We start from the raw sequence: 12,093 nt of genomic DNA, 5'->3' as shown, positions 1-12,093 counted from the left end.
TGCAAAGAGTCAGACATAACTAGGCCCGTGTGCACACACACTATGCTGTACAGCTGAAACTAACACAACATTATTAATCAACTATATGCCAATATAAAATTAAAAGTTTTCAACAAGGTGGGGCGGGTTGCGGGGGGAACTGTTGGGACACGTGCACACAAAGTGTGGTTTTAGCAAAGTAACCACGGGTCCAACACAAAGTTTCCTGCTCTTTAGACTGTGCTGCCACCCTGTGGCCATTCTTCTCACGACCCCAAACTACAAGATTCACCCTTTGCTATAGTGTGCTAAGTCGCTTCAGGGGTGTCCAACTCTTTGTGACTCTGTAGACCACAGCTCAGTCCACCAGGCTCCTCCATCCATGGGATTCTCCGTGCAAGAGTCGAGTCCAGTTCTTTGTGACCCTGTGGACTATAGCCTGCGAGGCTCCCCTGTCCACGGAATTCTACAGGCAAGAATACTGGAATGGGTTGCCATTCCCTTCTCCAGGGGATCTTCCCAACCCAGGGACTGAACCAGGGTCTCCTGCATTGCAGGCAGGTTCTTTACCATCTGAGCCACCAGGGAAACCCATATATGTGTATGTATAAATATGTACAAACATATATATGGGAGAGAGAGAGAGAGAGAGAGAGAGAGATATCCCTTTCCTCTCAACCCTAACATTTCTCATTCCAACTAATTCTATAGTGAACTTCATTAAATCCACCGAATACGCCACTCTTATTTATTTCAAGCTTACTCTTTTTCTTCAGTTTCTTTTTAAAGTAGTTTTAAGTAGTCTGTACTGCTATATGAATGTGGGCATTATTATTCAGTGTCAGCCAAACTGCAATGAAAGCAATGAATTAATTGGGCACAGTACATTCAAATAAAAGTAAAATATTTTAGCAATAAAATAGAGATTACTTTACTTCTTGCCATCCAAAGAAAATGTCACCTTATAAGCAGCAGCTAGCAACACATAAGCCATCTTGGATACATCCCAAACTGGGATGCCAGAACACAGATTAGAAACAAATCTTTGTTTACAACTAAACTAAGTAAAGTGTATTATTACATATATCAGTGTAGAAGAATTCAGCTTTTGTAAGCGTTTTCATCATAATTTCATATTACTTTATATAGATAACATATAGCATAATTCATCTGACTAAAGATGAAACATTGCAAGTTAACAAAGACAGAAGAAAGAAGTCTATCTGGGAATCTAGATGTTTCTACAACCCTCCTTCCTTCCTATAAATCTCAACTCAGCAATAATAATTGTGAGCAGAAACCCAATGATCAAGGATTTTGTTTCTCTGCGATTAAATTCAGTTTTAAAAGTCATTCTGTGCAATCTAAATGAAGTTTTGCAAAGTCAATCTCCTTTAGAGTTTTCCAAACAGGTATTTTAAAAACTGTAACTTAAAAATGGTGATTCATGCAAAAGAGCAAAATTGGATACTTGTATCATAGTATTAACAAAAAATCAACTCACAATGGGTTAAAGACTTACGTGTGAAAGCTTAAACGGTAAAACTACTAGAAGAAAACACAGGGGGAAAGCTTCTTGACATTAATCTTGGCTATAATTTTATGTATGTGACACCAAAAGTGCAGGCATCAAAAATAAAAATAGACAAGTGGACCTGTATCAAACAGGTGCACAACAAAAGAAAAAGGGTAAAAAAACAACCTACAGGATGGCAAGAAATATTTGCAAACAACATATCTGATAAGGGATTAATGTCCAAAATGTATACGGAACTCATACAACTTGACAGCAAAAACAAAAACAAAACATTCTGACTTAAAAAAAGGAGGGGGGGGCACAAAAGACCTGAAGAGACTTTTATACAGAGTGAAGTAAGCCAGAAAGAAAAACACCAATACAGTATACTAACGCATATATATGGAATTTAGAAAGATGGTAACAATAACCCTGTGTACAAGACAGCAAAAGAGACACTGATGTATAGAACAGTCTTATGGACTCTGTGGGAGAGGGAGAGGGTGGGAAGATTTGGGAGAATGGCATTGAAACATGTAAAATATCATGTATGAAATGAGTTGCCAGTCCAGGTTCAATGCATGATACTGGATGCTTGGGGCTGGTGCACTGGGACGACCCAGAGGGAGGGTATGGGGAGGGAGGAGGGAGGAGGGTTCAGGATGGGGAACACATGTATACCTGTGGCGGATTCATTTTGATATTTGGCAAAACTAATACAATTATGTAAAGTTTAAAAATAAAATAAAATTTAAAAAAAAGAAAAAGAAAAAAAACTAAAAAAAAAAAAAGACATACAAATGATCAACACGTATATGAAAAGGTGCTCAAGCATTATTCATCATCATGGAAATGCAAATCAAAACCACAGTGAGATATCACCTCACACCTGTTAGGATGGCTATCAAAATGGCAAAAGATAACAAGTGTTGATGAAAATGGGGAAAAGAGAAACATCATCTACTGTTGGTGGGAATGCAATCTGATACAGCCATTATAAGAAGGCAGTACAGTGGTTCCTCAAAAAATTAAAAAAAGAACTACTATATGATCCAGCAATCCCACCTCTGGATATTTATCCAAAAGTATCAGAGTCAGGATTTCAAAGCGATATCTGTACTCCCTTATATTCATTGCAGAATTATCATCACAACAGTGATGACATGGAAACAATCTAAATGTCCATCGGCAAATGAATGGTTAAAGAATGTGGTATATACATGCAATGGAATATTATTCAGCCTTTAAAAAGGAAACCCTGCCATCTGCCAGAACATGGATGAATCTGGAGGGCATTATGTTAAAAGAAATGAACCAAATACAGAAAGACAAACACTGCTTACACATGTGAGATGACTGATATGTTAATATTCTTTATTGTTATGATTATTTCACAATGTACAAGAACATCAAAAGATCAAGTTATATATACTAAATATACACAATTTTATTTGTCAATTACACCTCACTAGACCTGTCTTAAAAACTGACTGCCTAATTGGGATTGCCTATTTCTCAAATTACCCTAAAATGCAATTGGTAAATATACTAGTGGATAGAGGCTCATTTTTACAGTAATATTTTTAAATGGAATATCATTTATTGAGATCAAATAAAAGGTAAACTTAGAGGATCAACTTTTGGTTTTATATTTACCAGTTCATTGAGTTAGGAGGTGAAAATAGAGGCAGGAAGTAGGGACACAAAGGCAAGACCAGTGGCCAATGATGTGGAAGGAATGGGATTCAATAGAGTGAACAAGCATCAACGAAAGAAACTCTCACTGAAAATTAGTTAGCTGAGGAGGTAATGAATACACTTGAGACCCACAAAAGGCACAAAAATCAACATGAAATATTTAAGCTAGAAGGAGCTCTCAAGAGGAGAAGGGAAAAGACTGTCGCTGTTGTGGAGACTGGAAGCTTGACCATAAAAAACAAAACTGAGTGGTGATGCTGCTGCAGGAAGCCTTCTGGGTGCTTCCATCATCCCTGACAGTTATTTTTAGCCCAGTGTATACATACATATATTTTAACATAGTATACATGCTTTGGTCACCTGATATGAAGAACTGACTCACAGGGAAAGACTCTGATGCTGGGAAAGATTGAAGGCTGAAGAAGAAGGGAACGACTGAGGATGAGATGGTTGGATGGCATCACCGACTCAATGCACATGAGTTTGAGCAAACTCCAGGAGTTGGTGACAGACAGGGAAGCCTGGCGTGCTGCAGTCCACGGGGTCGCAAAGAGTCGGACATGACTGAGCGACTGAACTGATACATGCTTAAGGACTTTGGGTGGCAACTAATGGAAATACGTAACAGTGATCACCACGCAGTCCTTCAAGCGTGCTGAGGAAGAGGATTGTGGGAATAATGAGAGTGAGCACAATGACTCATGACTGTCAACACATAAAGTGTCCTAGGAAACGGTGTGGAGATGGAGGGGGTGGAGGGGAAGCAAGGAGAGGGACGAGGTGCTCTTGCAGCTGATCCAGGGGCAAAGCTTGTCTTAACACTGGAGGCAACCACAAATGTATCAATAGCAAGAGTATCCCAGGGAATGTGTAAGAGAAGGGAAACTGCTAGCATGTAGTAATCCAGGTTTGACAGAAGTATAGAGCTCCTCCCCGCTCCAGGGGCAGCGGGGCTATTAGTAGAAAGTGCCTCCCTTTGGGGAAGTCAAGTCTCTGCTCCCTTCGCAGGGGCCTCCCTCTCACAGAAGGCAGAGCCTCCCAAGGAGGGGCTCTGGCACCACCACAGGTAAAGAAACCAACAGACCTTGTCCACATCCCAAGACCGGCTCCTATTTTAGATCAGAACAAAGGCTCTGAGCTCAGAATTTGATGCTTACAGCCAGAAGGAGAAAAAAACCCAGCATGTTCACTTAAACAGTAAGATATTACACTTTTATCCAGAATGGAATATGCATTCATGTATATTTTCATCTTCGGAACAGGTGGTTTGAAATGCAAATAAAGTAATAAGTGTCAGAGCCGTATCCTAGCAGTAGCTACTTTGCAAACGTTACCATGGCACCAATTCAACAGTGTTCTTAGACGCAGCCACACCTCGGCAAGGTCTTTCTAACTCGGGACAGCCAAGTTCAAAGGAACTAAAGGACGCAAACCGCAAAAAGAGTTCCGAACCGATACAGGAGGTGAATCTTAACAACACAGTTGGCCTCTGAAACGACTACTTGAAACAGGGCCTGAGACTTGAAGGGGGAAAGAGAGGCAATGGACCAACTGCTAGAACACCTGGAATGTGATCCAAGCGTGGAGACAAAATGATGGTAATTATAACTGCTAACACTTGTTTTTAGCTGCTAACAGATTGAGCACAGATTGGGAAGGGCAGACTCCATTTTCCAACTACTCCGGTGCAAACTGTGCTTTACCAGTACTCACTAAATCCTGGCTGAGTGAAGGGAAAGCAGACTGTCCTCGTGTATGGATCACTGGTGTTAAACTAAGGAAGGCGGTCCTCCCACAGCCGTAGCCCAGGGGGCCACTCACAAGGAGTGGAGACCGGGAGCTGGGTTCTGCAGCTCTCCACTTCCTACCGCCAGGAGATCTGCTCAGCTGAGGGCGGCATGCATTTATTTCTCAAGTGCGGACAAAGCAGAAGGAAGAGAACTGGGGGATGGGGACGCAGGATGGTGGGGAAACAAGTCTTAGCCAACTCGGCCTGTGAACCAATCAAGGTTCCTGAGGTAGTCCAGGGGCTAAACAGGGCAGGTCTCAACCTGGTTAGGGGAAAATGAAAGGCCAGATACCAAAGGTTAACACAAGACGGTCTGTCATTAGCAGCAAATTGCTGATATAAACCACAAATCCTGTAAGAGTTCAAAGCGGGTGGAAATTCTTTCCTGCTTCCCCTTCAGATAAGGGTGATTAAAGATCTTCTGAAAAAGTGAAGACGTGCCAATAGGGAGCCACAGTTGGTTGGCCCTGAAAGCCATCAGCAAGAATGAGGCTCCAAAACTCCCATCATTACCTATAAAAGCCACTAGTCCTCAAGATCCCCTTTAAGACAGTAATGATGCATCATTTGTGGCTAAGATAGCCTAGCGGAGGGATGCAAAGGAAGGATGCTTAGAAAAGCAATCAGGACTTTCCATACCACCTTTATCTTGAAAACCCAAAGATTCCTCCTTATCAGAAGGGTAATTCTGGGATTATTACATATGGAGATCTCCATACCCTCTTCCACCCCAAAAAAGTAAAGGCAGAAAAGGGCCTCTTGGTACTGCTTCCGTAACGTTTTAGCCAAATCAATCTGTAAATTTTCTGTGGCTGAGTAGACATTGTAATTTGAGTTATAACCTGGATATCGGGTTTACCACCCAACGGCAGACCACACTCAGCGCACAATATTCAAAAGAAAGTGAGACTTTGGGCTTGGTTTTGGCAAGTTTTGATATTCTTAGGTCCAGTCTCATGTGTAAGGCTGAGAGAGGCACAGATCCAAGGAGAAAACAATGCTCAGGATCAAGCAGGAGACGGTGTCAGGTTCTAGGTGATCAGTCCATTGCCAAGGGTTAATCAGGGGAAGAGTCAGGATCCCAAGGAAAACCTTCGCAGGGTGTAAGAAGCCTTGGAGCAGGAAAATATAGCACTAAGGAGCTATCTGAGGCAAACACCTAATCCTATGGACCAAGTTGATGTGTCAGAGGTCAGGAGAAATCTGGAATTTGATGCATATGTGGTGCCCAGAGTCAGTGCAGAGACATCAGCCATTAGGCTAATGGTGACATGAGTAAAGTCACATCCCATCAACAGCTGGACTGATGCTCCTAAAGTATTTTCTGCCCAGGAAGGGATTAGTAAAGGACCTCTGCAGGTTTCGGCCTGGAGATGAGGCCGTATCATATACAGCAATGACTGAGGGGACCTGGGTTGAGAAGACAGAAGTTGATCAAAGTGCTTCTATAGGAGAGGCTGTAATAAATACTTCTGAAGTGATAAATTTCGAGAAGTGAGAAATTAATTTTGTTGCAATGGTCAGTTTGTCCTTTTCAAATTTTCTGCTTTATCTATTTTGCTGCCTGGACAAAGTGGTAAATGTAAAAAACATACATAGTAGAAGAAACTATGGGGAATACTTAAACTCCTCTTTGATGCAGAAGTCTTTCCTAAATACGATAGTAAAAAAAAAATCATAATATTAATTAGACCACATAAAATGTAAAATTTGGTTCAATTAAAAATACTATCAGCATAATTAAAAGGCTCTATAAAGCAGGCAAAATATTAACAAAAAATATGACAGCTAATGCTCTTGATACATAAGTTACTGCAAACAAACCTCAACAAAAAGTGGTAAAGAATCATACATCTTTCACAGAAGAATAAATACTACAGATCAATAAGCATGTAAAAAGGTACTACGTTTTCACCAGGAATGAAAAGGTACAAAATATAACCATAAAGAGATACTGATGTTCACTTCTTAAACTGACAAAGGGCATATTAATAATAAAACTGGGAGAGTTTCTTTTGTGCAAACACATAATAGTTGCAAAATAAAGTTACTTTAAAATGTTTCTATATTATAATGCCCTTGGTTGCTGCTTGAGAACAATAATACTGAAGGAATATTTTTGTAAAGGAAAAATCATTACTTAAAATTTCAACTTTGAGGGCTTAACATCCACGACATTATTTATTTGCAATATCCTGAAGGATCATATTTGCTCTCTAGAACAGGAAAGTTTCCAAAATGCTCTAACAAGACCCACCTACTGGAAATAAAACTCTCAAATGTCAATGAATGAGGAGGGTCCACAGCCCATAGAATACTCAAGCATTCCTTCTCCAAGAAGTCTCTACCACTAAATAAAATAGATCCCAAGGTCTTAGTCCCTGCCAACGGATAACCACCTCCTACTTATTGCCAATGATTTGAAGAAATAGCTGATTTTACATGCAAGCACACTCAAAACCTCCATACAGTATATTAGATACTTTCATAGTCAGCAAAAAACAAAGAAGAACAATATTATGAACAAAATGTAAAACCCTTGCTGTGTCTTTGGACTCTAATAAATCAGAACCAACTAGACAACCTGGGGGATTCATACTATTACTACTGAGCTAAAATGTCACTTCAGTTCAGTTCAGTCGCTCAGTCGTGTCCAACTCTTCGTGACCCCATGGACTGCAGCACGCCAGGCCTCCCTGTCCATCACCAACTCCTGGAGTTTACCAAAACTGATTCCATTGAGTCAGTGATGCCATCCAACCATCTCACCCTCTGTCATCCCCTTCTTCTCCCACCTTCAATCTTTCCCAGTATCAGGGTCTTTTCCAATGAGTCAGCTCTTCGCATCAGGTGGCCAAAGTATTGGAGTTTCAGCTTCAACATATGAACACTCAGGACTGATCTCCTTTAGGATGGACTGGTTGGTCTCCTTGCAGTCCAAGGGACTCTCAAGAGTCTTCTCCAACACCACAGTTCAAAAGCATCAATTCTTTGGCACTCAGCTTTCAAACTCACATCGATACACGACTCCTGGAAAAACCATAGCTTTGACTAGATGGACCTTTGTTGACAAAGTAATGTCTCTGCTTTTTAATTTGCTGTCTAGGTTGGTCATAACTTTACTTCCAAGGAGTAAGCGTCTTTTAATTTCATGGCTGCAGTCGTCATCTGCAGTGATTTTGGAGCCCCTGAAAATAAAGTCTGCCACTGTTTCCACTGTTTCCCCATCGATTAGCCATGAAGTGATACGACTGGATGCCATGATCTTAGTTTTCTGAATGTTGAGCTTTAAGCCAACTTTTTCACTCTCCTCTTTCACTTTCATCAAGAGACTCTTTAGTTCTTCTTCACTTTCTGCCATAAGGGTTGTGTCATCTGCATATCTGAGGTTACTGATACTTCTCCCGGCAATCTTGATTCCAGCTTGTGCTTCTTCCAGCCCAGCGTTTCTCATGATGTACTCTGCATGTAAGTTAAATAAGCAGGGTGACAATATACAGCCTTGACGTACTCCTTTCCCAATTTGGAACCAGTCTGTTTTTCCATGTCCAGTTCTAACTGTTGCTTCCTGACCTGCATATAGGTTTCTCAAGAGGCAGGTCAGGTGGTCTGGTATTCCCATCTCTTTCAGAATTTTCCACAGTTTATTGTGATCCACACAGTCAAAGACTTTGGCATAGTCAATGAAGCAGAAATAGATGTTTTTCTGGAACTCCCTTGCTTTTTTGATGATCCAGAGGATGTTGGCAATTTGATCTCTGGTTCCTCTGCCTTTTCTAAAACCAGCTTGAACATTATGAAGTTCACAGTTCATATATTGTTGAAGCCTTGCTTGGAGAATTTTGAGCATTACTTTACTAGCATGTGAGATGACTGCAATTGTGCAGTAGTTTGAACATTCTTTGGCATTGCCTTTCTTAGGGACTGAAATGAAAACTGACCTTTTCCAGGCCTGTGGCCACTGCTGAGTTTTCCAAATTTGCTGGCATATTGAGTGCAGCACTTTCACAGCATCATCTTTCAGGATTTGAAATAGCTCAACTAGAATTCCATCACCTCCACTAGCTTTGTTCATAGTGATGCTTTCTAAGGCCCACTTGACTTCACATTCCAGGATGTCTGGCTCTAGGTCAGTGATCAGACCATCGTGATTATCTTGGTCATGAAGATCTTTTTTGTACAGTTCTTCTGTGTATTCTTGCCACCTCTTCTTAATATCTTCTGCTTCTGTTAGGTCCATACCATTTCTGTACTTTATTGAGCCCATCTTTGCATGCAATGTTCCCTCGGTATCTCTAATTTTCTTGAAGAGATCTCTACTCTTTCCCATTCTGTTGTTTTCCTCTATTTCTTTGCACTGATCACTGACAAAGGCTGTCTTATCTTCCATTGCTATTCTTTGGAACTCTGCATTCAAATGGGTATATCGTTCCTTTTCTCCTTTGCTTTTTGCTACTCTTCTTTTCACAGCTATTCGTAAGGCCTCCTCAGACAGCCATTTTGCTTTTTTGCATTTCTTTTTCTTTAGGATGGTCTTGATCCCTGTCTCCTGTACAATGTCACAAACCTCTATCCATAGTTCATCAGGCACTCTATATGATCTAGTTCCTTAAATCTATTTCTCACTTCCATTGTATAATCGTAAGGGATTTGATTTAGGTCATACCTGAAAGGTCTAGTGGTTTTCCCTACTTTCTTCAATTTAAGTCTGAATTTGGCAATAAGGATGTCATGATCTGAGCCACAGCCAGCTCCTGGTATTGTTTTTTCTGACTGTATAAAGCTTCTCCATCTTTGGGTGCAAAGAATACAATCAATCTGATTTTGGTGTTGACCATCTGGTGAAGTCCATGTGTAGAGTCTTCTCTTGTGTTGTTGGAAGAGGGTGTTTGCTATGACCAGTGTGTTCTCTTGGCAAAACTCTATGAGCCTTTGCCCTGCTTCATTCTGTACTCCAAGGCCAAATTTGCCTGTTACTTCAGGTGTTTCTTGACTTCCTAACTTTTGCATTCCAGTCCCCTATAATGAAAAGGACATCTTTTTTGGGTGTTAGTTTTAAAAGGTGTTGTAGGTCTTCATAGAACCGTTCAGCTTCTTCAGCATTACTGGTAGGGGCATAGACTTGGATTACCTAGTGCTATTGAATGGTTTGCCTTGGAAACAAACAGAAATCATTCTGTCATTTTGAGATTGCATCCAAGTACTGCATTTCAGACTCTTGTGTTGACTATGATGGCTACTCCATTTCTTCTAAGGGATTCTTGCCCGCAGTAGTAGATATAATGGTCATCTGAGATAAATTCACCCATTCCAGTCCATTTTAGTTCGCTGATTCCTAAAATGTCAACGTTCACTCTTGCCATCTCTAATATGTACTGAGTCCTTAATATGTGTCAGGCACATAATAAAGCATTTTTTATTTATTCCATCATTCAATGCACAAGATAATCTTGCGAGGCAGGTTCTATTCTTATCCTCATTTCACAAAAAAAAGAAAAAAAAGAAGCTGTGGCTTCCAGATGTTCTATAACTTGCCAAAAGTAACAAAGCTGGTAATCGGCAGAGCCCAGATTTGAAATAAGGCAATCTGTTTCTAGAACTTGCACTGTTAACCCATTTGTTCTTCTGCCTCAGAATCTATCAAACAGACAAAGATGTTCTTGTGTCTTTCCCTTCTGTCTCCTCCCCCAGCATTTGTCTAATTCTCAGGATTAGTATCTTGAACTTTCACTATGGGTATACAGTAAATCACTATCTTTTAGAGTCAAAAGATGTTACCATGGTTATTGTGCTACTTCCTCTAAAGAAAAGTATGACTCGGCAAATTAAAGCGCTGTGTTTCATTTTTCCTGCACTGGTTTTATATGTCATTTCTCTTCCTTGTTTAGGGTTGCAGCTAGAAGACAATAAAACTAACAATGGAGCCCTTATATGAGGAATACTTGGCCAATCACGGAACGATAGTAAAACCTTATTACTGGCTGAGTTTCTCTCTCGATTGCTCTAATTGTCCTTACCATATTCGGACGGGTGAAGAAGCAAGAGTTGCCTACACAGAATTTTATCAGATTTTTGGATTCCCTTATGGGCCAACATATCCTCCAACGAAACACCTCACGTTCTATGAGCTAAAAACTTCTTCTGGAAGCCTGGTGCAAAAGGGTCATGCTAGCAGCTGTACTGGGAATGATACCCACCCGGAATCAATGTTATTTGAGGTGAACGGTTACTTTGACTCGGCCATACACAATAACGACTGCATCCGGCATATTATTCTGTACTCCAGCAACTCCCCTTGCAATGAAGCTAACCACTGCTGCATCAGCAAAATGTATACCTTCCTGGCAAAGTATCCAGATATCACCCTTAGTATTTACTTTTCTCAGCTCTATCACACAGAGGCTGAATTTCCTGCCTCGCCGTGGAACCGTGAAGCTCTCCGGAGCCTGGCCAGTTTATGGCCACAGGTCACTTTGAGCCCGATAAGTGGTGGGATATGGTATTCTCTCCTCAGCAACTTTGTGAGCGGTGTCCAGGGAGCAAGTGTTTTCCAGCCCATTTTAACCGGGAGAGCTCTGGCGGACAGGCACAACGCACTTGAAATCAACGCCATAACAGGGGTGAAACCGTACTTCACCGATGTTCTTCTCCAGGCAAAAGAGAATCCGGACATAAAAGTTCAGGCAGCTTTGGAGGGCTACCCCTTAAACAATGTCTTTCCCAGGCAGTCTTTTCAAGTGACAAGCGGACAGCTGCAACCCAATCTGACCCTCGACCCCAGGGTTCCTGTCGTATTCGTGCTGGTGCCTTATAGAGACCTACCACCAATCCATGTAGGACCAAGCCCACATAAACCCAGGAATATCATAAGGCATTTAAATGTGCCTCAAATATCATTCCAGGAAACCGGTGATCTCAGAAAGTCTCCCATTGGCATGCCAGTGGAGAGAGTAGAAATCACAGGACAGTTGGCAAGTAGCAAAGAAGCAGATGAAAAGAAGAAGAAGAAGAAAGCGAAAAACTAAAATCTGCATTCTGACAACTGGTCAGGAGACCAAACTACTACCAGAGGACTTTGATAGGCAGCAGAAATCTGGAAACTTTCTCTCTT

At 41.1% G+C, this 12,093-nt stretch overlaps 1 protein-coding gene across 1 annotated transcript; it reads left to right on the top strand.

The window, feature by feature from the left end:
- The first annotated feature begins 10,900 nt into the window (after window positions 1–10,900).
- APOBEC4 (apolipoprotein B mRNA editing enzyme catalytic polypeptide like 4) lies at window positions 10,901–12,093 on the top strand. The gene has a single exon (XM_055583658.1). It carries the CDS (start codon window positions 10,901–10,903, stop codon window positions 12,005–12,007), a length of 1,107 nt encoding a protein of 368 aa, XP_055439633.1. The 3' UTR covers window positions 12,008–12,093.

This window comes from Bubalus kerabau, chromosome 5, assembly GCF_029407905.1.
Source record: "Bubalus kerabau isolate K-KA32 ecotype Philippines breed swamp buffalo chromosome 5, PCC_UOA_SB_1v2, whole genome shotgun sequence".
Taxonomy (NCBI): Eukaryota; Metazoa; Chordata; class Mammalia; order Artiodactyla; family Bovidae; genus Bubalus; species Bubalus kerabau.
Note: the sequence above shows the minus strand (reverse complement) of the source record. Positions and strands in the feature narration are given on the sequence as shown.

Excerpts from the sequence above, each read along its gene's own strand:
- APOBEC4 (XM_055583658.1), top strand. The coding sequence starts at position 10,901 with ATGGAGCCCTTATATGAGGAATACTTGGCCAATCACGGAACGATAGTA.